Source organism: Oenanthe melanoleuca, chromosome Z (assembly GCF_029582105.1).
Source record: "Oenanthe melanoleuca isolate GR-GAL-2019-014 chromosome Z, OMel1.0, whole genome shotgun sequence".
NCBI lineage: Eukaryota > Metazoa > Chordata > Aves > Passeriformes > Muscicapidae > Oenanthe > Oenanthe melanoleuca.
Genome location: NC_079362.1, coordinates 74,312,541 through 74,339,265, shown reverse-complemented (window position 1 = coordinate 74,339,265; position 26,725 = coordinate 74,312,541). Strand labels below are relative to the sequence as shown.

General features: G+C 40.9%; 1 protein-coding gene across 2 annotated transcripts in view; it reads left to right on the top strand.

The window, feature by feature from the left end:
- The window catches only part of ST8SIA5 (ST8 alpha-N-acetyl-neuraminide alpha-2,8-sialyltransferase 5), a 42,261-nt gene extending 22,862 nt beyond the window's left edge, over positions 1 to 19,399 (top strand). The window contains exons 3-8 of one of the 2 annotated variants that reach the window (XM_056514645.1): positions 5,194 to 5,286; positions 7,753 to 7,839; positions 11,012 to 11,156; positions 13,381 to 13,493; positions 16,930 to 17,022; positions 17,976 to 19,399. In XM_056514645.1, the coding sequence (XP_056370620.1) occupies positions 5,194 to 5,286; positions 7,753 to 7,839; positions 11,012 to 11,156; positions 13,381 to 13,493; positions 16,930 to 17,022; positions 17,976 to 18,438 (994 nt within the window). In that variant the 3' untranslated portion in view covers positions 18,439 to 19,399. The remainder of the gene's footprint in view (positions 1 to 5,193; positions 5,287 to 7,752; positions 7,840 to 11,011; positions 11,157 to 13,380; positions 13,494 to 16,929; positions 17,023 to 17,975) is intronic. The other variant, XM_056514646.1, reaches the window with a different exon arrangement.
- Positions 19,400 to 26,725: the final 7,326 nt, after the last annotated feature.

The window sequence follows — 26,725 nt, the reverse complement described above, 5'->3', positions numbered from 1 at the left end:
ACAAGCAGCAATGTGATTTTATTTTGTGCCACAGTGGAGCTTAAATTAGTTTAAGAGCATCAAACATTCCTGCTTCCCTTGCCACATCTACATCAGCTTCTTTACCTGCTGAACAGGAATCATCCCTTCCCAATGGGACAGAATAATCTTGGGAGAACAGGCTATGCAAAGTGGTAGGATGCTTTTATGAAGGGAGAAAAACCCCTGAACTGATGTAAAGCCCTTAAAGCTTTTGACCAAATCTTGTGGGCTTTGATGCTGTCACATAGAAGCATTAAGAGAAGCAAAGGCCAGAGGGATTTGGTCTCTCACAATGGGCTCTGATGAAGTCAACACCTACTGTGTTCTATAGATGAATATTCCAGGGTCTCTATAGCTGTGATAGGCTCCACCCCAGCAGTATTTTTGCTCCACGGACCTGAAGATTCCATGCAGGCCTTGCCAGATGGTGTGAGTCCCCTGTGCTTTGGGGAGTGTGCTCTGGCACACTTGGAATGTTCCTGAGAAAGGAAGGTGAATATCAACTCAAGGTTGGCCATGGATCTGCCCATGCTGATGAGTGCAGCCACTGTTAATTGGACAGCACTCTTAGTAGGCATTTAGCAGAAGCCTGTAGGGCTTGGTTCATTTATTCTCATTTCTTAGTCACTGGATAATGTATATTTTTGGAAAGATCTTTGTTTTTCCTGCAGGGTAGGTGGAATCCTTCCTGCGATGCTCTGCAGTCTTGGTGCGCAAGTGCTGCAAACAGTGTCAGGAGCTGGCACTGCAGGAGCAGCAGAATGAATGGGAAGGCAGCCTGAGAAAATAAATAGCCTTGCTTAAAAGATGCCTGGCCATCGCACTGAATTATACTTTAAAACCCTTGTTCAGTATATCAGACAAATCAGTGTCTCAACCCAAGCATCACTTGGAGGCAGGATTGAAGTCTTGGGCTTTTTAATTCGTGTAGTGTGATCAAGAAAGGCTTACTTCTGATCAAAGAAGGAGCTGCACAACTGCAGATGATCAAAGACCTAAGTGTTAGCTGATGTACTGAGAAACCAAAAGTGTCTCTCACTAGTGAGCTCAGTAGGCAGCTCAGCTGGAGGTGAGGTTGCAATGGGGGACATGAAGGTTAGAAAAGAAGAAAGTTTCAGTCAGTCAAAAATAGAAAATTACAGAGTGAATAGCATCTAATTTCTGGGCACTTAGTGCAGTGGGCTGGAAAAAACCAGTTGCAGCTTGTGTGTGATGTTCAGGCACAGTATTTGATCCTGGAAAATTGTTGTAGGTTTGAAAGCTACGATTGACATGAGTGGACACAGAGCAGTGAGTGGTGTGTAGTGCCCAGTGCCCTGGGAAAGCACAGTCCTACATGCAACTGAGTTGTTGTAATTAATTTGCAATTGTGTTCTTAAGATAAAGAATCATGAATTCTTGTATTTGTTTTCCTGTAGACTTGTGACCTTTAAAAGGATAAAAGTTATTTATGTTTCATCAGGGGAAGTGGAAAAATGCAGGGAGAGGATATTATGGCAGTGACAGATCAACTCTGTTTTATGGTTAATAAAACCTGACTGTCATTCTTGTAAAGCCAAGACACAGACCTTTTCTGTAGCAAAAGGTGTAAGCAGTACAGTCAGGTTTGTCACTTGTCACTAAAACATAAATCAAAATAAACTGAACTACACCCTTCTTTCTTAGCTGGAGATCAGACTGAGGAGGATGATGGGGAGGATAGTTTCCATTTGTGCTAATTAATCTTTCTGACAGGCAAATGTATCTTCGTTCACAGGGAACTACATGTTTTAGAGTGGGAGTTAATAGGCAGAAAGAACTCTCAGAGACCAGGGAGTGGGTGAGACTGATGCTTCCTCTGGGAAAGCGTGGGGGCCTCATCTCCAAACACTCCCTGCAGGACCAGACCCTAGCAGGATGAGGACGTGGGATTAAAGGACATCTCTGGAGGCTGAGGGAACCCATGCCCCTTGTTCTAGGGCCTGCTGTTGTGCAAAAGCTGCATTCTAGGAAAGCACAGTGTGAAGCACTTCTGTGGGAAGAGGCTGTCCAGTGCTCCAGGAAACAACCTCTGCTAATATCCCACCGTGTCTGCAGCAGGAGGAATCGCTGTGAAGCAAATAATTAGCATGAAAATCCTGGGAGAAACACAGGAACCCTTTTTTTCTGAGTCTTTTGACCAGCCACTGCCTTGAAAAACCAGGAACCCTTTCTTTCTGAGTCCATTGACCAGCTACTGCCTTGAAAAACCAGGAACCCTTTTTTTCTGAGTCTGTTGACCAGCCACTGCCTTGAACAACCCTGAAAGCTGTTGCAGCACCGTTATTACTTGCAGCAGCATCTGTAGCATTATGACTGAGGAGGGTTTAGTGGCTGGTTTCTGCTCCAGTGAGGGTCAGGGCTGATGAAGGACATCAGTAAAATTATTTATTCAATATCTTGGGGTCACTGAGCTAGCTTCAGTCAAACTGACCCCATGGCCAGCAGCATCTTCTCCCCTCTCTATGCAGAATGACACTTCCATTGGTCACCCAGCCTGTCCCTCCCTCTGCACTTCCACAAAGTAGAAAATGGTGAATTCAATGCTCCCAGTGGCTCTTTTGGGAAACCTGGAGCTGTTGTGAGAGTTAGAGGCTTGCAGGACAGTCCTGTGCTTTCTTGATCTGTAGGCTTATGGAATAGCTCTGCTAGAATCACAGTGTTGCCTCATGGATTGATTTCCTTTCAGATCCAGAAATGGTTTATTTTTGACCCAATCCTTTCCTCCTTAACCTTCTGATGCTTAGGTAACACATCCTTTTTCATTTCTATTTTTGGTTTGTGGATTGAGTCAACAGGCAATGATCAAAGGGGATGGCTGGAACACAGGAAATTTCATCTCCATTTCATAAAATGACATCTTTGGCTGCAATGCCACAGGCTGAAGGCAGCTTTGCCGTGCTGTGGTGCTCCCATGTGACAGCCTGTGCTGTTTGACATCTGAGCTGCCTCTCTCTAACTTAGCAGCACAGCCAGAAGTGCACAGGAAAGATAAAAATAAATGCTAATCTAGATCTTTGCTCTGCTTATCTGTCCTGAGGCGCATTCAAGGTACTGAAATGAAGTGCTAGGTGACAGGTGAGGATGAGGCTGATATTTGTTGCTCAGTCCTGCATACCCTAAGAAGCAGGAGGGGTGTGTAAGGTGCTGAGTGTTGTGTGGGGGTGAGTACCTGCCCCTAGTTACTGTGTAGAACATGCACATCCAGGGTGCCAGCACTGTCTGACTCAAAGAACCAAAGAAAAGGATTGATGCCACAGAAGACAGTCAGAAAAATTGTTACCTCAGAGGATTGAAACATTGTCTGTACTGGTAGCCAGAGGGGACTCCTTCAGCCCTGGAAAATTCTGGGTGATCAGTAAGAGATTCTATGGTGCTGTCTAAAGAGATATTTTGGTTTGTTTTGGGAAGTTACCTGGAGTACATCCACACAGGGCTTTGGCAGGTGCAAGCAGGTGGGCTCCTCATCCAAACCCAGCTGAAGCCTCCTTCACAAGCTGCTCAGATCCAGATCAACAAGACAAGCACATGGGAGGTGTGCCAGGACAGTGGATTTCAGCTGCTCCTGAGTAAATCCTGAATGTCCAGTGAATAATTCAGCTGGAAGGAGAGTGAAATCCTTCATCTTTTGATGAAGATTCATGTTAGGTCTCCCTTCAGGAAGTCTTTTCACAGCGTTCTCATTGATCTTGGAGTACTTTAACTACATAATTTGCCATACAAAACTTATAAAAATTCTTTTTTGTTGTCCTGAAGGCTACACAAACACATTTTTAAAAGATCAGCTATTGGGTTTTTCTGGCTCCTTTATTAGGATTTTTTTTTGTTCTCCTCCTGCCACCTTTAAGCACGAATTTTCTCCTTTCAGTCTGTGCCTTTCACTGGGGCTTGAAAAAGCTGAGGTGGTGAAAACCTCAGGGAGAGGTGAAGGAGACAGCTAAAGCAGCACTTGACAGGGCAGAAAAGCAGCACTGACAGGATAGAAACATTCCCAGTTGAGTGCAAATTGCTTTGGGAGGCTCTTGGGCTTTTCCCAGTTACACACGGGTCAAACATGAATTTGGATGTTATTTTGCAATGACACAAACCTCAAATATTACATTTCTAGGGATGGCTTGAATGAAGCTTTTCCACAAATCTTATCTTTATATTTCCAATTAAAGATTCAAAAATTGAGTTCTTGGAATTACAGCCCCATGAATTCCAGTATTTTAAAGGATCCATCAAAAGAGCTTCCTCCAGCCTTATTAATAATACCTATTCCTCCAGATCATCTTGTCTTAGTTTTTGATTGTTCTCTCAATTCCTTCATGGGTATGTGCAGGTCTTAGGAATTAGGTTTTAATACAGACTTCTAATGATTAGGAGTGAAGCTGTTGCAGAGCTTGGTTGAAACCCTAAATCTTGTTTGCAATTTCAACACAGACTCACTGAGTTCACTTGACAGCCTGGGCTTTTTCTTTCCCCTAAGCATGAGTAACTACCATTGTGTTTTTCTTTCTCTTCAGTCCAGTGACTAAGGTAAAGAAATTAGACAATAAAGTAAATATTTATGTCTATATTTTAATCAAGAATATCACTGATATTTGTGCTGTGTCTGAGCATTAAAATTCTTTTGTTCCCAAATTATTTCTCCAGAATACAATCCCTATTTCCATTCCCTTCCAAATAAACCAAAAGAGTAAATCCCAGTGAAAAGCTCTGTTGCTCAGGAGCTATGGAATAGCTTCCACAGACAGAATACAACCTCTAGCACTTTCATGATACTGTTTTTTCCAACCCAGAACAGTCAGGCACCCTAAAAGATGGGAACAATGCTCCTTAAATGATCAGTGCTTTTGCCCTGCTTTTGCCCTGACTTTCAGTTCCAGCTGCCAGGTGCTGACTGCTGGAAAGGATAGCTGGTCCTTGTCAATGCTTCAAGATAGATGAACTCCTGTAGGAATGCAAAAACTGAGCATGGGAGACTGTTCTAGGACCAGCAGGGACATCTGTGCTTTCCTGTGAAGGAACAAACTGCTTATTGGCCAGGCAGTGCAGCCTCAAGTTAGGCAGAAATCATAAATTACAACATTCAGCAAAATTCTGTTGATGTGCAAGACAATTATTCTAGTCTAAATTTTATTTCTGGTATCTTTTCTTGTCCTTACTCAGGTATTTTGAGTTTTATGAAGGGCCTTTGGAGTACAACTCTACGAAATGCCTGGAATTAAGGCAGGACATCATTGAGGTGAAGGTCTTGTCTATGTAAGTATGAAATAAATGCAAAAAGTATAAATATTTAGCAATAAAAGCATTGCAAAAAATGTTACTTCTGAGGCAGAATGGAATGGTATCTTACAATGACACTGTCAAAGATGCAAGGCTCATGAGATCACATCAGCAGGGATCTCAGAAGGGATCCTTAACTTTCTCTTACCTGTGCAAGCAGTGTTTGAATTGGATCTGAGGTCCCTTTGCAAAACATGGAAGCTTTTCCCATACATTGAGGCATTTTGGTCAGGCTCAGAATTATTGCTGGGAATTAAATACAGTGTTTGTAATATCAAATTTCCAGTAATTAAAGAGTAAGAACAGCCAGACTGACTTACACAAGTGTTCATCTAGCTTAGGGCTCTTTCATTGTCACTGCACAGTAGTGAAAGCTAAGAAAGGAAGAAAATGCTCAGCCCTTCCTGATAATAAATACTGGCATGGGGACTTGTGGACTGGTAGAAGGAGTCCAGACTGGAGCAATCAGAGTGGACAATAGCCCTTTCTACTAATTTGTTTAGATATTTTCTGAGCCCATTTGTATTTTTGACCTCTCCAAACAGGAGTTTCACAACTCAAAACCCGTCAGTGAAAAGGTAAGAAAATGTGATTCTGGGAAACTGATAAAATATCTCTAAATTGTGTTTTGTGGTCCAATAAGTAAGTCAGGAAACCAATGTGTTGAATGAGATGTATATATGAAACCACAGCAAAGGAACTGGTGAAAAAAGTGAATTTGTGACAGTGCACAGCTGTGTAACTTTAGTGTTGCCCTTTTACATTTTCAGCATTTCACTGTATTTAGATGCTTAGATTATGCTTAATCCCTCAGCACTACTGAAGCCATTTGTTTAGTAACATTACAGGCAATGCACAAGGTCTGCAAAGTGCTCTGGGAGTGTCAGTTCAAAGTGCAGCTCCCCAGGTGCACAACATTTGGCAGCCAGGGCTACAGAAAACACAGTTTGTTGCTCCAGGTCTGCCTGAGTCTGAGCATGTCTCCCTCACTGACTTTGTGCACAGCAAAATGTAGGTTATGTCCTTGCCTTCTGCTCTGGATGAAGGATGCACGAGTAACACATTTTGCACCACTTGCTGACTTGCAGCACTTAAAAATAAATAGGAGGGGTGAGAATGTCACCCTTCTGACAATGTTCTGCTGAAAATGGGGAGTTCTGAATTGCTTTTTTTTTTTTTTTTTAATTTTATTTTTTTTATACTTATCAGAGGATACAGAGAATTCCACATTTTTCTTCATCTTGCCCAGTGGCCCAAGAAAGGTAGTGGAGTCCTGCTCAGCTAGATATGAGTTACCCTTAATTCTACAGTAAATGCCATTTGACATTAAGCTCTTTTACTTTGCTGGTCTCTTCTGATGTTCTTGATTCAGATGTGCTGTGTTTCCTAAGTCAGCCCTTATGGTAATGGAAGATTTCCAAGTTAATGTGCTCTGGTGGGCCACAGAAAGTACAATATGACCTAATTCCTTTCTGTAACTTCCTCAGCCTGGGAAATGCTAGGTTCTACTCACATTAAATATATAATTATCTTAAAAGTCTTTGCTTTATTCAAACATTAAAAGCCCTCAAGCCCAAAGAGAACTCATTAAGACCTATCAATCTAGCAGAAATCACAGACTTCCAAATTTCTTAGCTAGATTATGCAGCTGCTTCCTACCTCCAGTTATTTGCAAAGCCTTCATTATCTTTGTTGTCCAAAGGAACAAGAATATGTGCGAACTTCAGTGAGGAAGTTCTTGGAATTGGTGATATCATCAAAAAATGAGTCATCCTGTATCAGCCTAGTTGAAATAGGAATGTTTTGTTGGTGTGGGTTGTTTTGGTTTTTTTTTTTTTTTTTTTTAATGTGACTACAGGTATATTGATTAGCAGAGGAGGAGGAGGTAGAGATCCTTGTGTAAAGAGCTTTTTATTTCCTCTTACCACCAAAGACTCTTATCCCTACACGTGAGCTCATAAATTGTTCATAAAATGAATTTCCCTTCAGTGTTTTGCTGTAGGATCTCACAGATTAAGTTAAACTCACAAAAATACAACATGGTTGGCCAAATGAATCCCCTTTTCCAATACCCCACTCCTAGGGCCCTTCTGCTGAGTGCACCTTTCCCCCCAAACCCAGCTGCTAGAGACACATTTGTTTCACAGCAGGTTTTGGTAGAGTAGATACTTCTTGCTCAATATTGCAATTTTTATGCTGAAAAAAATGGAGAAAGCCTATCGGGGGAACAAATCAGTCCCAAACATCAATTCTTGAATACACAGGGCTTAAAGTGGCTATGTCTGAGCAGAAAAAAAGAAGAAAAAATATAAATTTTGTACTGTCTAGACTGACTGATTTGCCCTATCAATTTGTATGGTACTCTATCTGCAGCTGTTTTAGGAAATTATGCTCTTGTAGTAAACTTAATTTTTATTTATTTTTTTACTTTTTATATTTTAGGGTGAAACAAACTGAATTGTTTGACAGATGGAAGAGCCTACAGATGTGCAAATGGGAGATGAATGTCACAGAAGCCAATTTATTCAAGTAAGAGTGGCTCACAATTATGAGACCTGAGTAAAATTTACTTTGGTTTGAGTTTAGCTTCCTGCAGAGAGATCAAAATTTCATATGGATAACAAAAGCAAGCATGACAACATTTGGAGTACCATCCTTTTGAATAAATGTGGATTTTTACCTGTACTTTAAAAATAAAACCAACTCAGCAGGGAGAGTGAAATAATGCTTTTCTGGCATGTGGAACAGTTTCTCAGGAAAGGCAAGGAATCTGGTATGGGAAAGATTTCCAGGTTATTTGGGCAGCAGTGAGGATGGAATGAGATTTAATGGTTGCACCTAACATGTCAGCTTAACTCTTTGGCTTGGAATCCTGCAGATTTGGCCTGCAAAATACTCAAACTGGTTTCTTCTGGGTGTTTTAAGTACTATCAGACCTTGGTTATATGCCTTTCCCTGTTTGTTTGGGGTTTTTTCCTGGCTTCTCAGCTATTTTACATCTTCTACATATTTTTTCTGGTCTTCAGAGATCTCTCTGTTTGTTTCTGAAGGGTTCTGTCTTTCAAGTAATTTCTCTGGTGAAGTCTCCATTAACCTCTCAAGACAAAACTTTTGAAACTGTGAAGGCAACAGTAGAGTGAAGAAAAAACAATTTTTGAATCTTATATATTGATATATTCCAGTGCTATATTTGAGTAGGTTTGACAAAACAAACTATTTCAGGGTAAGTGCTGTAGACTGAAATCTGCAAGTCGCTGGTACAATTCAGAGCTGCTGTTTATAATAAAGCCTCCAGCTTTATTCCAAATTCTGTTGCATGATTCCAGGAAATAGATGTTAGGAGTTAATGAGAAAGTGTGAGAATGCATGTGCTGAGTTAGTCATTGACATCTTTAAAAATAACATTGTTAGTCTCAGGTTTATAACAATTTCTCCAATGTGATCTGCACACCTAAGTTTTTAGGTGTTTTTTTTTTGTTTGTTTGGTTGGTTTTGTTGTTTTTTATATTGTTGGTGGTTTTGAGAATGCTTTGTTTTGTTTTGTTTTGCTTTGCTTTGCTTTGCTTTGCTTTTTCCCTTGTATTTTTCCTGGAAATTATTTGATAGGCAATTATCAGAGCCCGTTTTGAAGAGAGGAGTCATTCAGTACTACAGCTCATTATTTTAATAACAGCTGGAGTGAGAGGAGTAATGATTGTGCCCAGAGACTGAGCAGCACTTTGAGGTATGGAAAGGAGCCCTTTGAGGTTTGGAGGCCAGAGCAGAGGTGGGAGCAATGAGAAAGGACTATCCAAAGAGCACCAGGAGGACCAGCAATCTATCTCAGGCCCCCAGCATATTAAACAAAGATCCCCTTTCCACTCTGTGCACTGAGAGAGAAAAAAGAGATGAATGACTCCTGTCACTGCCTGTACCTGCCTGACTGATACATCACTGCTTCAGGAACTTTCATGGCACCCAGATGTAACATAATCTTAGTCAGCTGCTTTCAGGAGCAGCAGTAGTGCTTGCAATTAAAAAGAAAAAAATGTCTAAAGTTTGTTTTGTCTGTGTTCCGTGGGGCAGAGACATTAGGGGAAGCTGCTGTCCCTCAAAAACAAACCAGGGTCTCTCAGTTAGGAGGCTGTTTAGGAGAAGGCTGAAATGTATAACCCTCTGAGCTGTGGGATTTTGAGCTTTGCCAGTCCCTGACCATCATGTGAGATGGAGAACCCAGCAGATTTTAAATGGCAGCAGAAAGGGAGGAAAGGCAAAAATCACAACAGAGTTTGTGTCTGGAGACTAAGGAAAGCAGTTTCCTTGAGAGTCTTCTTCCATCAGACGTCAGGCATTCACATAAAGGACTGTGCCTGTGGAAAACCAGCTGGACATTAAGGAAAAAACATCTCTTTCAATTCCTTAAGGAGCAGCCAGTGAAGAGGTTTTTCTCATATCCAAGTATAACAATTCAATTCCACTATCTGCTTGTAATTATTTTTGTTGTTAGACATTATTCATTGACTTTTTCAGTCTCATTTGCTGCCGTGATCTGATGGTCATTTTGTGCCATCCTGCATGAGTCAAGTATATGAGAGTAATTTGGCATCACTGAAATGTTTGCATAATTCTCTATTTGCTTTCTGGTGCTTGTAATAAAGCCCATAAAGAAGACTGGCTTATTCTTCCAACTTAGAATATGAGGCCACACACCCCAGAGGCAAGGCATTTAATCTGGGTTATTTGAGAGCAATTTGGCTTTGTCTTCGTGCTTGTACATTCACCATTACATGTTTTTCATTAAAGGTATCAAATGCATTTATTGAGAAATAAACCATCTCTGGAATAAGAATGAACAGAAATCAGGGCTTTCAGTGCCACCATTAAAGAAGAAAAGCATTCAGGGAAGGATGGGAGCTGGGAAAGGGGATATCATTTGCAAAGCTGCTTTTCCTATTTGCATTTAATGTGCAACATGGCAAAGGGATCAGAGCTCAATATTTTTTTCTCTCTTACTCTGGAATTTCTTCCATTTTTATCCCAGGGACAAAGAAAATTTTGGCAATTTGTCTGAGATTTTGGAGTTTTAGGCATGACCAGTTTGCCTGGCACCCATCTGTCAGGGCCACATCACCTTCCTGACACACACACATGCAAGGCCAAGGTCAAAACTAAGATCTTTGAAAGTTTTTTTGTTGTGATCAAAGTGTGCTATGCTCCACAGCAGTCTGGTAAGTGAGGCAGTGTCTTTGGGTATTGCTGTGTTTAAATACTGCCCTGCCATATTTCACATCTCCAGAGGGACTCTTTGACCCCTGCATTTTCCCCAGTGATGAGTATATAATCTACAAAACGCTGAAGACCTCTGAGGTACAGAGGGACCAATTCATTACGGTGGTTTTGCCATGATATTGGAGGCAGAAGCTCATCTTTGGGGACTAAAACAGGGCAGAATTTGCACATGTATTTCCCACAGCATACAAGAGATAAGTACAGGTGTCACTTTTACTCTCTTTTCTTTCTGTTTTGTCATAGTTTTCTCAGTCAAAGAAAATTTCATTGAATCTAAAGTTTTCTGAATGAAAATCCAACAAACCACTGTTTTACCCATCCTAGAGCTAAAAAATTTCTTTTTGGTGGAAAAAACCTTGTTAGGAGTAACAGCAATTGCAAATCCTGTATCATGCTATCAGCTCCTTGATCTTATTTCTTTTTAATTTTACAGGTCTACTCTGTCAAGGTGTTGCAATGCCCCATCCTTTCTGTTCACCACCCAGAAAAATACTCCCTTGGGAACTAAACTGAAATATGAAGTGGACACGAGTGGAATCTTTCATATCAACCAAGAAATCTTCAAAATGTTTCCAAAGGTGCCTCTTCCTGTTTGCAGGATCAGTTTCATTGTACTTGCTGCATTAGGCACTATCCTACAGCCAAGCATTTAGCACTTGTTTGACATTTCTACAAAATTCACTACTTATATTTTGAAAATGTTTATCTTTGATACAATATTTTAGATGATTATCCTGTTTTCTGGTGGCCATCTGCTAAACATACACACACACATGCATACATACATCCACACACACACATATATATATATGTATATATATGTATAATTTACTGCAGAATATTAATGACTTAGGGGCAACATGGATAATGAAGTAAGAAAGCTAAATAAAGGAATAATTATTGATCAGAACTCTTTTATAGCATGATGTTCATATATAATAAATCCAACATTTGGGAGTAGGTCTGCTATTGTTTTTGGCATGATTATGTTATAATTCATATTCACAAAGACTATTTTTGCACTTATTTCCGTTTGCAGATTATCTGTGAACGGGCTTTGTAATTTTTAAATGTACTCATCATGATGATTATTCAAAACCTTTCCAGCAAATGACGCTTGACCTCCAGGGGTATTCAAGGTTATAATCAGTATGTAATCTGCTCTGTACACAGTGAGTGGTGTGCAGGAATGGGCTGATGTGGCTGCAGATTTATCACGAGGCACACCCCTTCAATTTACAGCAGCGTACTTGGAGGGGTTAGCTGAAATTTATCCCTTTTGAAAAGCCAGATGTATATTCAGGTTAAATACTCAGATTTGTGCCATGGAACTTGTCCTTCAGGATCCAACCACTTCTAATCCTTTGGCTTTCCAAGCACTGCTGAGAGGCAGGGAAGTGCTGCTATCTGAAGGTGCATGTGGGAGCTGGGGCAGAAGCAGGGGAAAGGCTTGGATCCAGGAAAGCACTTTGGCATCTGGAGATGTGCAAAGAATCTCACTCCAGGAGTATTATCCTCAAAATCCTGACTGATTAGGCAGATGAGTGCATGAAGGTCTGAGACCTGCTAAGAATGTGCTAGAGCTGCTGTGGTGTTTGATGATCAGAATGCTGTGAACACGTGCCAAAATGCCTTTGGGAGCCACTGGGCAGAGACCAAAGCCACCCTCTGCATAGGAACAGGGCTGCAGCCTGGCACATGTAGGAAATAAAGGGCTGAAAACACAGTAGCAGTGCTGTAGGGGCAAGAGCCTTGTGCTAAGGATGGGCATCTGGCTTCTAATTTGCCTTCCAGGGCTTCAAAGGCACTTTGTGTTAAGAAATCACTGCATAAAGCACAGACAGCTCCATATTTCCTCTCTGTCAGACAGCTGCTGCTTTCCTCAGACAGGTGTAATTGCATGCCCTTTTTGCCTCATGGCTTATAGATGCCGTGGAAGGATCCTGGGAATAATCACCCAGAAATGTCAAGCCACTCCTGCATCCCTGTGGTTTGCAGCATGAGATTATTGATAAAATATGTATGTACCAAAAACGAGCACTCTCATGCTTATATAAGCACGTCCCTACATATTCATAAGGTGTAGCGTGGCTCAGCTCTGCGTCACAGCCCTCTCACCCTAACAGCCCAGTTTGCTCTCAAGACGTGATTTTCACTCTCTCTGGCTTCCACAGCAGCTGCATCTCTGTGTGTGAATTCTGCCCAAAGGTTACAGGAAGATGCATCCTCCACAATCCCAAAAAGCTGCCTGACAAAAGGCAGTGCTGGTAGTGCAAATCCTAATTAATAATAATTAATACTAATAGTAGAGTTAGAGTTGGTAAGCACTAAAGTTTGGGCTGCTTTCTGTGATGCAGTCTCTGACAGAACACTAGCTGCCCCAGAGCTCTGCATGCACACTTCCCAAAAGCAGGACACCAGAGCCTGAGGAGCCAGCAGTTTGCAGGCAGCTCAGAAAACAGTGACTGAGCTACACTAGTTTATGGTTTAATGTGGAAATCAAAGGGGAAAGCAAATGCCTAAAATTACTCCTCATGTTATTGAACCTGGGAAAAAAGAACAGTTTATTGTTTTTTTTTTTTCCACTTGGGTTTGTTGCCTGTGCCATCTCTGCACAGCAAAATATCCCATGACTTTGTGTGCAAAGAATATTGCACCCCAGAACCAGTGTCAACTCAACATCCTACGGTTAATGCATCAAGGTGCAGCTGCAGAGGAAAAAAAAAAAGGAAAAAATGCAAAAGAGACTCTTTGGTTCCACATTTTGGGGTCTTTAACCGCTTCCTTGCCGTGCTGTTGCAGGACATGCCATACCACCGCTCCCAGTTCAAGAGATGTGCCGTGGTTGGGAATGGAGGAATCCTGAAGAACAGCAGATGTGGCCGGGAGATCGACAGCGCAGACTTCGTGTTTCGGTAACCACCCCAGCCCCATTTTTCTCTTTTTTTGCCTCTTCTAATCACAAATAAAACATTGCAAAGCCATTCTCTATCACATGGAAACATGACATCTGCTAAATTGGCTGTGTCCAGCCTGCTTCTTGCACAAAAAGCTGTGTTTCAAAAGAAAAAAAAAAAACAAACCCAAAAAACCAAAACATCTTACTTTATAATATTTTTTGAAAATTAAGCTTTGAGGAATTATTTCTCCCTAGCTTTGTTGGGTTAATCACCGACTTATTGGCAAGGTCTGACACTCTCTTTCAGGATATCCCCTGCCAATGAGGTTGTGGCTTATCCCTCTATTGACATTAGCCTATAAGCAGTGTCCTATAAACCTGGGCATAATTTTCTGGGGCAGATCTGAGCCTCAAAACCTCTATGAAGTGACAAGCAGCTTGGTCAGATGTTAGTAGCTCACAGCTGATGTGCCTCAGAGGTGTTTCTGGCCTGGTGCAGAGCTCAGGTGCTCAATAACAGGACTTAATGTAATCAATAACCAATCCAGGGCCTCCAGAACCACCAGAATAACTTTAAACGTTAAGTGCCTTCATTGCTCCTCACTATATGTGGAATTATTCAGGTTTTGCAAAGACTGGGATGTCCCATGATGAGTGTCCCTGGAAAGGAGAGTCCAGCAGCAGTTTTATAATCCTTAATATATATGAGAAATTTTTTTTTTTGTTATTCATATGCATGACTAATCCCTCTCTAAATCCTGTTAAGCTCTTTGCCTGGGTCATGGCATATGACCGCTAGCTCACAGATTCATGACTTGTTCTCTAGAAAAGAAAAATCTCTTTATTTCAGTTGGCCTATTTTCTGATCTTGGGTCTGTTGTTGTCAGTTGAGAATAACTATGCAGAAAACAATTAATTTCTATGACTTCACACCAGCAAAAATTAGATCAGATTTTGGTTCAGTGCAGTCTTAATTTAATTTGACATCATATGAGAAAATTTTACAGGCTCTATATTCAGCATTCATTTTTTCAGACCCTTTTGTCTGCCTCTTGTGCCAGCTTTACAGAAAACTATTATCTTAGTTTCCAATGAAAGAAAAAGTCTGTGAGAAAGTCCAGGCTTCACATATTTTTTTTCTTAAAAGCCTAGTGTACTCCATATGCATTTAATACTTACTGTAAATTCTCTGCTGTTGTGTTGGATCACACCATGAGTATGGATGAAAGGAGAAGCCCATGTGACTCATGGAGATGGCAAGTTTTTAGGTAGAAGCTGAAATGTCTGGCAAATCTCATTTATGTTTAGGCACTTTTAGTAGAGGTCATGTTTTATGACTGCTACTCTTCCTTGAACTGTACCAAATCTGCTAAAAAAAAAGAGAAGAGATTATTAGAGAACTTAGAAATTGGGTTGTGTTTGGTAATAGCAACAATTAAATAGAGGTTTAGTCAGAACTGAAATATGGATAAATATATCAGTACAAAGAAACGCCTGGTTTGTCATCTCCAAAATGTGGATTATGCACAATGACATGCCAGTTTTTTAAAAATCCAGGTCTGCTGATACCAGTTTTAAAGTAAAGCTTGTATTCAAGGTCAGGTCTGAACAAATCTGCTTTCCAGTCAGCACTCTGCCAAACTATCAGGAATCATCATCTTAGTCACCAGTGAAATAATGTAAAACTTTTCACAAGCTGCTTATGGAGCCCTGATTACATTCAGCTATACCTTCAGGACACCTGGGAAATATCTTTTCTTGTGGCCAGCAGCATGCAGACAAGATTGTCCTGTGAAGTAAATTCTGAAAGCAATTAGTTTTAGTACAATAGAATATATAAAATACACACCAGAATTGCATTTACTAGTAGTTATTGTCTGTCTCCATCTACTGGCCAGCGCAGAGCTCTGTGGTGAAACACTGAGTAAATTTAGAGATGGGACTGCTCCCTTGGTGGGGATGAGTTTTTGGAGTCTTATGACTAAAGTACAGTTTGTGCAGATGGGACCATTTTTATAAGGCTTTATTGCCTTCAACACATTCAGTCACTCTTAATCCTGGTGTGAATTTCCTGAATATTTCAGAAGTATTGAAGGTGATTATTGAGAACCTTCCTCAAATATAATCTGATAAGCACAGTGCCCAGTGGTAGGTGGTCCTGGGGGTGCCCAAGGGTTTAAGTTGCATGATCCAGCAGGAGAAAGTGCTGGGAATGGCATTGACTATGAAAAGGATAGCCAAAAACTATTCTCTGACCTGATAAAGACAGACTGTCTGTGATGTGCATGTGAACCTTTTGAGTGTGAGAAGGACTTTGAAGGAATTTTGTGCATTCTTCTGCTCCCCAAACTGTCCTCTCTGTTTGAGTGAGAAATTATCCTGACAGCTAAACTGTGGTATTGTGAAAACAGCAAGCATCTTTTACCCTAAATACTATCACAGTTTTCTCCCTGGTTTTGCTCATCTCTGTTCTTCAGAATAGGGACAACTTTGAGAATTAGGCACAGCAGTATTTTTAAGATGTAGGGGTTTTAACAGTGATGGTTTTACTTGAGGCTTGCAAAACACTTCAAAAAGCTTTCAAAGTGTCACTCAATGCCTAACTCTAGCTTAAACTGAGCGTAAAACCAGTTTCCAGGCCATGTTTTATCCCTGAAAACACATGATCAAGTTTTTTTTTTTGGCTGGATTTCCTTTGGAAGCACAGACAGTGTGGTAGCTTGTGAGTGTGCGTTTCAGTAACTTCAGCATCCCTTGAGGGATGCTCTAAATTTTGTGAGATGATGTATCTAGGACAAGGCCAAGGTGAATGGATGTTGGGCAAAGTCAAAGCTTGCAAATCTTACAAGTTTGCTTCCAATAACTTTGATGTTCTATGGTGAACTTGTTGAGTCAGAATTGCTGTTATTACACTATGTTAGAGATGCTTATAAATGGAAAAGGAAGCAAAGCAGATAGTTTGGGATTAATTAGGTCTGGATTGATTTGTCTCTTGTGGAACATTTCCCCTAAATTCTCCTGGGTATAAACCAAAGCATCTTAAAGGCAGTGTTTTAGATACAGTTTATTAATTATTGAATACATCTCAGCTCCTGCTCAGCAAGCCTTTGATTTTATAGCCTGATTGGCCTTGGAGCTTCAATTCATTTTGCATCTTAAATTGCCAGAGTAAATAGGTAAAGTGCTATTTAGGAGAAAAATGAGCATTGGCTACACCTGCAAAGAGGGGTCATCTCTCAAGGTGAGGGAACAAGAGAGGTCTTCACGCAGCCCTCAAGAACTTGTTAGATTATTGCATAGTTCAGGCATCACCGTGTTTTGATACAATTTCAAATTCTCACTCTGTTTCTAGATTTGTGGCTTGGCAGAAATGCTTAAGTAAATTATATTTTCTAGTCCTGAAAAGGTGAAAGAATTTTTTTTAACTTTCTTACAATTTCTCTCTTTTGTAGATGCAATTTGCCTCCTATATCTGAGAAATACTTCATGGACGTTGGGGTGAAGACAGATGTTGTGACTGTCAATCCCAGTATAATCACTGAGAGGTTATTTCTGGTTTTCTTTGTATTTTCATTTCACTCTTGATTTCCCAAATCCATCTTAAACTTAAGTCTGTTACACAGAATTTTTTTGCCAAACCCTACTTGATACCATCACTATGAATCATATATTTCATTCTGAATTGAGTAAGTAACAAGTTGTAGAAATGTGTTAAACTCTTAAACCTGCACTTTGATGACAGAAAATGGAAAGGCAATGAGCTAAAATTAAAATAACAGAGCCATCCTTCCCCTGTTCTGCTTGCAAGTCCCAGTCAAATGTTTTAGAAACATTCAGGGTGAAAGAAACTGGATCCTACCTGATGTGTTGAAGCTGTAGAATCAGAGTCATTAAATCTGGAAAATTAAGATCATCAAGTAAATAAAGTAACACACGTTGTCACATGTTTTAAAGAAATGTCAGTGAAATGTTACTGTACACAGGATTGACTAGGTGATTTTAATTTTGAATTTATTAATGTCCTAATGCTACCTTGTGACATATTTGGGACCATGAGGCTCATTGCTGCTTTCTTTTCTTGGTCGGGGAATGTGTTTCTTTTCTCAAACAACATAGAATAATTGGTTTGATTTAAAAATGTTGCAGTTAGACATCTTAGATACTTGCTAGCTTTGGTGTTCACCACTGTTTTATACAGTTTTGCACGGTGCACTACATATCTTGGAAAAATTATATACTTCTAATAATACCCTGAGAAGTGATACATGATCAGAAACTTCCACAGGGGGTTATTATGAATTTTTTTATGCCCTGAATTTTTACCCTACATTTCACGGTGGTGCCATAGCTACAAATCTGAGTACATTCCCATAATAACTGAAGCATCGTCTCAATCATCTCCATATAAATATAAAAAAAATAAATACAGAAAATGCAGTGTATTGGTGTTTTCTTGCTGGGAATGGGCTGGCCATCACTCGTACCCTCTCCCCTGCAGATTCCACAAGCTGGAGAAGTGGAGGAAGCCGTTCTACGATGTGCTCCAGGTCTACGAGAACGCGTCCGTGCTGCTGCCGGCCTTCTACAACACGCGCAACACGGACGTGTCCATCCGCGTCAAGTACGTCCTGGACGACTTCGAGTCCCAGCAGGCTGTTTATTACTTCCACCCCCAGTATCTCATCAACGTGTCGCGCTACTGGCTCGGCCAGGGCGTGCGGGCCAAGCGGGTCAGCACCGGGCTGATCCTGGTGACTGCGGCCCTGGAGCTCTGCCAGGAGGTGCACCTCTTCGGCTTCTGGGCCTTCCCCATGAACCCCTCAGGGATTTTTATTACTCACCACTACTACGACAACGTGAAGCCCCGCCCCGGCTTCCACGCGATGCCCTCGGAGATATTCAATTTCCTCCACATGCACAGCAAGGGGATCCTGCGGGTCCACACGGGCACCTGCAGCTGACAGGTGTGGCAGCAGATGGGAGGCCTGTGTGAGGTGGAGGAGGTTTTTTTGTTACACCCCGAGATTATGCAATAATTGTTTGATATAAATGTCCTCAAGGCATTGCATCCCATAAGATCTAGGATACCAGCATCTTTCCTGCTAGCAGAGTTGGGTCCGTAACGGTGTGGGAGAAGGAAAAAACTTCTGTGCCCCAGGGTACATGCTGTCCTGGAAAGCAAGTCAGATAAGAAGCACATTTACAGTACATTTAGGGATAAATAGAGCACATTAATATATTTACCATTTCACTATGGAGAAAAGCACCAAACTTATGAGGAAAAAACAGCGGTGGAGAATTTTGCCATAGACTGTATGACTTTACATAGGTTTCTGATCGAGTACCTTGGGGTATTGCCAGATTTTATTGAACACTCTATTCACTGGCCTTTAGGTTTTTGAAAATACTCTTTAGCATTATAGCTTAATGGGGATATATAACTTAAAATCTTTGTTCCGTAATGTCACAAAGTGTTGATCAAAAATAGCAGATAGATGTGTTAGGAATAAACAAAATCACTTTATGAATTTTTTCAGCCAGGATAGAATAGAATGTTGAAGTCCCACTCACAGCAACAGGTAACTGTGTAAATCATGTTGTGATATTGTTTTAGAGATTATTTCTTCTTCCTTCTTGTGTCTTGCATTTTTGTTCTCCTCTGCTGATTGTGCTTCCTTTCTCCTTGTCTGTGATGCTTTCCTTCTGGATAACACATGGCAATGTGTGCATTTCCTCCTACAGCCACCATTTCAGCATCACATTGGAGTCCTTGCTGAAGAAACAAGCTACTTCACAAGGTTTTATTGAGATGAAGAGCAAGGGGATAATATATAACATAGTTATATTTTATAAGTTTATTTTTTGGTTCAGCATAAGATAGAATAAACACATTTCCTCGTGGATTTTTATTAAAGACTTTGTAAAAGTATCTGAATGTTGATTCACTGTTCTGCAGGTTGAGTTAACACTTTCAGCTATCTGTAAGAAGCTCGTGTGAGGAAATGAAGTTAAAATTCAGAGAAGTTATTTTGCGGCTTAGATTATGATGCTTATTTTAAAATGACACATCTTGCGATGTGAGATGTCTTAATGTGGTGTTTTTGTATATTGAGAATGTTGTTAGGATAGCAAAAGGGCTGGTGATGTATTCTTTAAACATCATCAGTGTAGCTCTGTCAGGTATGCCAAGCCTAATTTTTTGCCTGCTACAGTTGACAAAATCCTGAAGCTGAAAAGATGCCACAATTTGCTGGAGTTAATTTTGTTGTAGTATATGCCCTTTCATACTGGTATGACACAGGAGGTGAGGTTTCCTGTCTCAGTTGTGCTGGCATAGTTAAATGAGCAGAGTTTCCCTGTCTGTGTTCTTAGAATGAAGCACTAGGGTTGTTGCCTTGTCTTGTCTCATGTAGATTACAAGATCTTTGATCAAGGATTTGAAGTTTAAAATTCTGTATGAGGGATATTTTTTATTTTGCAGTGGGGGGAGAGGGTTCAAATCCAAATGTGGGCTTGGTTTTGATTTTGTAATGCATGAATGCACAAAGCTTCTTTTAAAAGCCTCTGTGCTATGCTGAGAGCCATGCAACTTGCTCACACTGCAGATAAAATGATCACAAAGAAAGTGAAAGCACGATGGTCACCATTTCAAAAGTCCCTGCTGGCCAGCAGTGACCTGGATGGCATGTGAGAACAGATTTAATTTACACTAGACTCCTGAGGTCTGATTGCCTTAGAAGTAACCCATGTCCTTGATGAAGGGGTCAGAACTTGCCTGGGAAACACCAGCCAGGGACAGGTGAAGGACCAGTGCTTAAGCTTAATGTATTATTTGTGGTGTTGTGTTTTAGGTCTTAGAGTGACACTGTGTGTTATTGAGCACCCCCTCGTCTACCTGTGAAATAGGCAGCACTCCCAAGAACCTGCAGGTGAAATGGTTTCCTTGATTCAATATGCAAAAGAGATCTTTGTCTTTGCTGTGTTCTGTAAATCTGTGTGCAAAGGGCTTTGACAATGAAGTGCTGTGATGAAAGTGCTATTTAGAGAGCAATGTGTCACTGCAGGTTGGCCGTCTCGCTGTGCATTGTTTTATGATAAGAGTAATTACACTGAAGCTGGTACTTAGAGCCCTTACTCCTTATTCTGCCTGAGTTTGGGACGAGTAGTGACTTCAGGTTTGCTTTGCTGCTGCTGCTCTGCTAAGGTTACCTTCTTTAGTAAGAGATTTTTCTTCACCATGGTGATTGAAGTGAACAAAGTCAGCTGAAAGGAGTCTGATAAGTTGCAAAAGACACTTCAGAAAAGATGGGAAAGCACTTAAGAAGCATCCATATGTCGATAGAAATAGTGCAAATCCCTCTTTTTAGTTGCAAGAAATCCTTTTGGACAGACAAAAGGATAAGCAAAACTGCATTTACAGTTAATCTGTAATTACAGGGTCACAGACATTTCCTTTCCATTGTTTGCTTCATATAAATGAGCAATGTAAATTCACTGTAATAAGTGCAGTTTTACTGTGTTTAGATTTTGATTGCTTATAAATCTATAGCTACTATATTTTTTTAATGATTTTGAGAAGTGTGTGCAGGATACTTGCACATATGCACCAAAGGCCCAGTCTTGCCACATTTATCTGAAAAGAGCCCCCATTCAGGTGGGCGGGTATTTTATCTGTGTAGGGACTGCAGAAACAGGACCAGATATTTCTGTGAAGGTGTACATAGGTGTACAGTTAGATAAAAGGAGTGATTTGCAAGCCAGAGAGATAATTAACAAAATATATATAAAATAGTCTTTGAGATGAAATGCATATTGCAACATGTTCACTTTCTGATTCATTCTTCAGGTGTTGTTCAAAAAATGATTGCAAAACTATGGCATTTGTCAGAAATGCCATATGCAGAAGGGCTTTTGCAGAAAGAAGGATCCTCCTTGTTTTCTGCCATCATTCTTTTGTGTGCTGAGCATAAGAAAACATTCTTTTGACATCAATAATTTGTCTGAGTTTGGGGCTGGTTTTGTTTTCCCTTCTCCCATGTTGTCAAAGCTCCAGATGTCCAATCTTAACTTTTGAAAAATGGAGTACATGAGTAATAAAGAAGTGACTGTCAGGTGTGTTTGCTGCAAGTAAAAGTCTTGTGTAGCACATTGTGCTTCCCCAGAGAAAAGGCTTCAGGCCCCAGAGAAGTCTCCCCCACCAGTAATTCTGATCTGTCCATAAAGAAAGGCTGTCAGCTGTCTGGGACCACATCCTGAGCTTGAGCTCTAATCTCAGCTCTGCTGCTGAGCATATGAAGCCTGAGACAGGGAGAGAGAAATTTTTATGGTTTAATCCCCAATTCCTCACATTATTTAGGAGAATCCCTTAAGAAGTTCCTGATCTCTGCATACACTGGCAGTGCAAGTTCAGTTGGAAATCATAAATAGGATTGCTTTGTCTTTATTGTCAGGTCAACAGAAGAGGCTTATGAGTCTGCCAGTGCTGTCATCAAAGGGAAGGAAGTATTTAGCTGGAATAGTTTAGCTGATAGCTTTTGATTTCTTAAATCCAACTTTGCTGTTGGACAGAATGGCTTCAATGGCGATAGGGCCATTATAATATTTTAGCATATTTCCTGTGATTGCAACAGAGTTGTCAAAGCCAGCTCATGAATTGCAAAAGGGAGAACCATGCCTTGGCAGTTCCTCCTGCTGCTGTCTCAGGGAGAAGAGGCACTGTGCTGAACAGATCTGGGGTCTCCTGGAGAGACAAAGTGAAGGGAATATGGGAGACTGCAAGCTCCAGAGCCTTTAGTGCTGTGGAATTACACAGTGAGACAACAGAGGAAGTTTCACAGCTTGCAGCAGCCAGCTCCTCCAGTCCTCAAAAAACCTACCCTCTTGTAGGCTGATGATGAATTAAAGGTGACTGGGGATGGCCAGATGTAGTAGATGGAAGGAAACCAGCTCCAGGAATAGTCCCCTCTGTGGGTGTTTGGTGAATCAGAGCAAGAGCTGCTCAAGCCTGGGAGGCAGGAGCGCTGGCGGTGACGCAGCTGCGTGGGTGGGCTGCCCCTGCTCAGCCCTGCCTGGCAGCCAGGAGCCATCTCTGCTGCATCCCTGGGGAAAACTGAGCTGGGCAAGACACTGAGATCTGGAGAGGGAGGGACTCTGTCCTTTCTGACCTTCTGGGGGCAGGTGGCTTCTCCATTGTCTGCTTGGGTAGTGAGCGTGGAGGGCTCTGGAATGGGTTTTCTTTCCCGATCTCACTCGCATTTGAGTGTGCAGAGAGCCTTGGAGCTTTTACAAGTGTAGGAAAAAAGGAAACAGCAAAATTCAGCAGACTCTAAAGGGCCAAATTCCCTGAGAAATTCTGTAGCGGGCTGAAGTTTCAGGAATAAAGAAGTGAGCATTTATGCTTAGGGCCTTTACAAAATCCAGTGAAGCGTGTGGAAATTCTGGTGTGCCCCAGGAATGGGCCTTAATCATGGGGGAGAAGAGCAGTATCTTGTCTCCCCCTCACTTGGTTTCAGACACACTTTTTAGTATGCTTTAGATACAGTGCAGGAGCAAAACCATGATTTTAATGGTGTGAGTAAAGAACAAGCTTCTCTGGAAGCAGGAGTATTGTGGCTGTCACTCTCCCTTCCAGATTTCATCAATTCATCTTTTCAAACTCATCTATGCAAAGCATTTCATCGTGGTAGTGTAAATCATAGATGAGCCCTCTGTACCTGACAGTATGTATGTGAACCACAGGTCTCAGGAAAAGAGGGTTTTTTCTGCTCGCTTTAAAATACCAGCATGGAATTTGTCAGTGATATGAATGTGTTCAAGGCAGGATGCAGCCCACGACTTTTGAAGCCACCACAACATTCACATTTGGGTTCAGCAGAAAGAGAATTAAGGCCTTACATCAGTGTTTGTAAGTCAAGCCAACAACCTGCATCTCCCAAAAAACCCTCCCAGATTATTATCACTTTGTGTCTTGTTATCATCCTGTCTAATGTGGGTGAGCCTGCTTGGCATCCTGTGTTGTCTGCATGGTATTAAAAAAGAAAAAAGAAAAAAGAAAAAAAAAAAAGGGATTCTATTCAAAACTGAAATTGTACTTAAGTGCTTTTTAAAATAAATTTAAGGGAAATCCAAATGTGCAAGAGGCATTTGGTTGAGGGAGCCTGGGTCCCAGGCTGCCAGCACCTCCAATGCTCCCTAAAGCTCTGAGCATCCAAGAAACATCAGAAATGAGGGACTGGGCCTTAGTGGGAAGCTTAAAGAAAGACAAATCTGCCTCAGTGCTTCAAGGATTGAAAGATGTAAATATGTTACCAATGTGTCTGACTTTCTATTTAGAAGCCATAGATGTTCTCAGTGTTTGATCTTTGGGTAAGCTGATGTGCATTTTTAACTAACCACTGTAAAATGTGTTAGCATGTAAAACAGTGACAAATTAAGCCAGAAAAATCAGATACTGTGTTGGCTGGTTCTCAAGATGTTTCTTGAACCTGAAACTTTCTGATGGACCAAGACACTGAAGTATCTCCAGTGCTCCATATAGCTCATGAAGACTCTGGTTATGCCCTCTTAGCAGCATGGAACAGGCAGAATTAATCCCTATTTGTTGACCTTGTGTTGGCCAAATGATACACATTTATGTGTATATTTGAGCCTGTCCCCTTGGAGATGAGGAAAGGAGGAAAACTCCCTTCTCTGCCTGGGACAGGACAAAAATCTGGTGATTTTTACATTTCTGGACCCTCAAACCTCTGCATTGAGCCCATGTAAATTGTACTGAACAGCTGCTGCCTAATGAATATATCCCTGTTTTTCACTTGGTGGGAAACAAGTGCTTAGTTTGGGAATACTGGAGTAAAACTTTGTGTCTTCATTGTAGAGGAGCTTGAGCTGTGGCAAAAACAAAGCTGTTTCATGTTTGCTGTTTCTGTAAGGCAGTGGCAGTGGCGGTGGAGAAATCCATGCAGAGTCATGTTGGTTTTATGATGATGTTAATCTCTTGTGTCCTTTGACTGACCTTTATTTTGTCAACCTTACATCCTGTAATTTTGGCTTATTATTGTTTCTGTAGCTGTACTATGGTTGTGATAGAAAGCCTATCTATTGCTGTAAGCCATAACTAGAGCAGTAATCAGGGTTTTCTTGGTTTGTTTTTTTGTTTTGGGTTTGTTTTTGGTTTTGGTTTTTTTTGGTCTGTGTCACTGTGTTTGAAAGATGATTTAATTCTATTGAATAAACAAATGACTTTAACAGTTTTCTGGGAAAGGCAATCTTTGAGCTACTTATTGTGCCTTCAAACTGATTTTTTATTTTCTGCTGTTCTGTGTCTCTGAACGGGGGAATTGGAAGCTCAGCTGGTAGAAATTGGTTCACAAAACTGGAGAATGCGACTGTGGAATTATATGATGATATAGCATCATTTATCGATACATATAAAAGCATATTTAGGGTTATGCAACCATTCAAATTGAGAATTTGGTATTTTGATTGCTGAATATTTAGTATATGTTCTGGATTTTTTCCTATAAAATATCTAAACACAGTAAGGTAATTTATTGCTGGAAGTAGCAATCTATGCACAGACAGCCTTTGAAAAGCCTCTGCAATCCCTGGGATTTGCCTACTTACACCTTCCTAACAGCTCTGTCCTTCACTGCCTTCATCCTTCATATAAAATCATCTTCTTTGGATCTGGTCTGTCTTACTCAGCCTCAGTCTTTCAAGCTCACACTTCCGTCAATATCCTCAGAGAATTAAAATACAGATGTAAAAATATTTGTGGTAATGTATGATAGCAGATGAAACAACCACCTACTTTTTGAAACTGGGTGTTTTCCCAATTGCCATTCTATTGTTCCTAAATTATAAACTAAAAAGGGGGTACATAACAGAAATAATACAATCTGGGTATTAGTGCCAGTATAAGGAAAATGTAAATGACTTTGAAGATGCAGAGCTGTGGTGAATGCAGGAGGAATCAGCCCTCATTCTTGCTGACATTAAAACTGATGGATGTATACTTCCTTCCCCCAGATGCTTGTGATTATTGTTAGTGATTATTCAATCAAGGAGAGGAAGCATGTGGAGAGGGAAAAATGAATAGACAAATTGACACTGGATGATATAATTTCTGTCTATCACACTGCAAATTGCTCAGCTAAGCAAGCAATCAAAGAATGGTTAATTTCCTAAAGCCTGCAGCATCCGTCATTTTCCTCAGTGGCATTTGCAGCCTTGGCTAAGAGAAAGTCTCCATAAAAAGCTGTAGTGAATTACAGAGATGTTTCACCACAGTCTGACAGTGCCCAGAAGTGGGCACTTAGGGAAAGAGCAGAAGAAACAGGGGAAGTAATAAATGGCCCTTCTGCTGGTATTCCCTCAGACTGCTATTGGCAGCTGGTATTTTTGGCCTCAACAATGCTGTGTGGTACTGAGTGTGTCAGATTTCAGCTCTGTCTTCATGGTGAAGTGGTTCCTCCTGCTTTTATAAGCTCCCAAGGGTGCCCAGCAAGATGTTTTTGGGTTGTGGGCCCTGTCAGATGGAGCCAGGGCAGGTACTGACCTCCCTTCCCCCAGCACAGGCATCACAGGGAGCACCTCTTGGAATGAAAGTTTTATGAATCTCTCTTTTTTTTCTGTTTTGTTTTTTTTTTTTCTGTTTTTTTTCTGGTTTTTTTTTTTTTTTTTTTGTTGTTGTTGTTGTTGTTGTTTTGTTTTGTTTTGTTTTGTTTTGTTTTGTTTGTTTGTTAGTTTTTGTTTTATTTTGTTTTTTGTTTGTTTGTTTGTTTGTTTTCCTTTAACACTGCTAACCCAAATCTGCTCCTGGTGGTGAAGTGCTAGCAGTCAGGTAATTTTATCATTTAGTTGTTTTCTCACTACACATCCTCAGCCATCTTTTAGTCATCTCAATGGATCTGGCTAGAAGAGTAACCCCTGTAATCCCTAAAGAAATTATTGTCCACCACAGAGAGGCACAGAGAGGTGCCACAGGCACCTTTTTACGTGGAGAAGATGCTGTTTGCAAGGATGTCAGTGCTAAAGCTGCCTATGAGGAGGATTTCAGACCCCACTCATTTTTTTTCCAAACCTTAAAACTTTTTATTTAGCAAGTTCAGGTTTTAACCCAGAGCTGAGAGCATGAGCATTTTGTTGAAGGTGAATATTGACTTCTGTAGACCTCAGAGACAATAATAGAACCTCTGGGCTGTAGGGAGGGCCTTGATGCTGGGGTAGCTGGTCCTGCAGGGGAAGGAC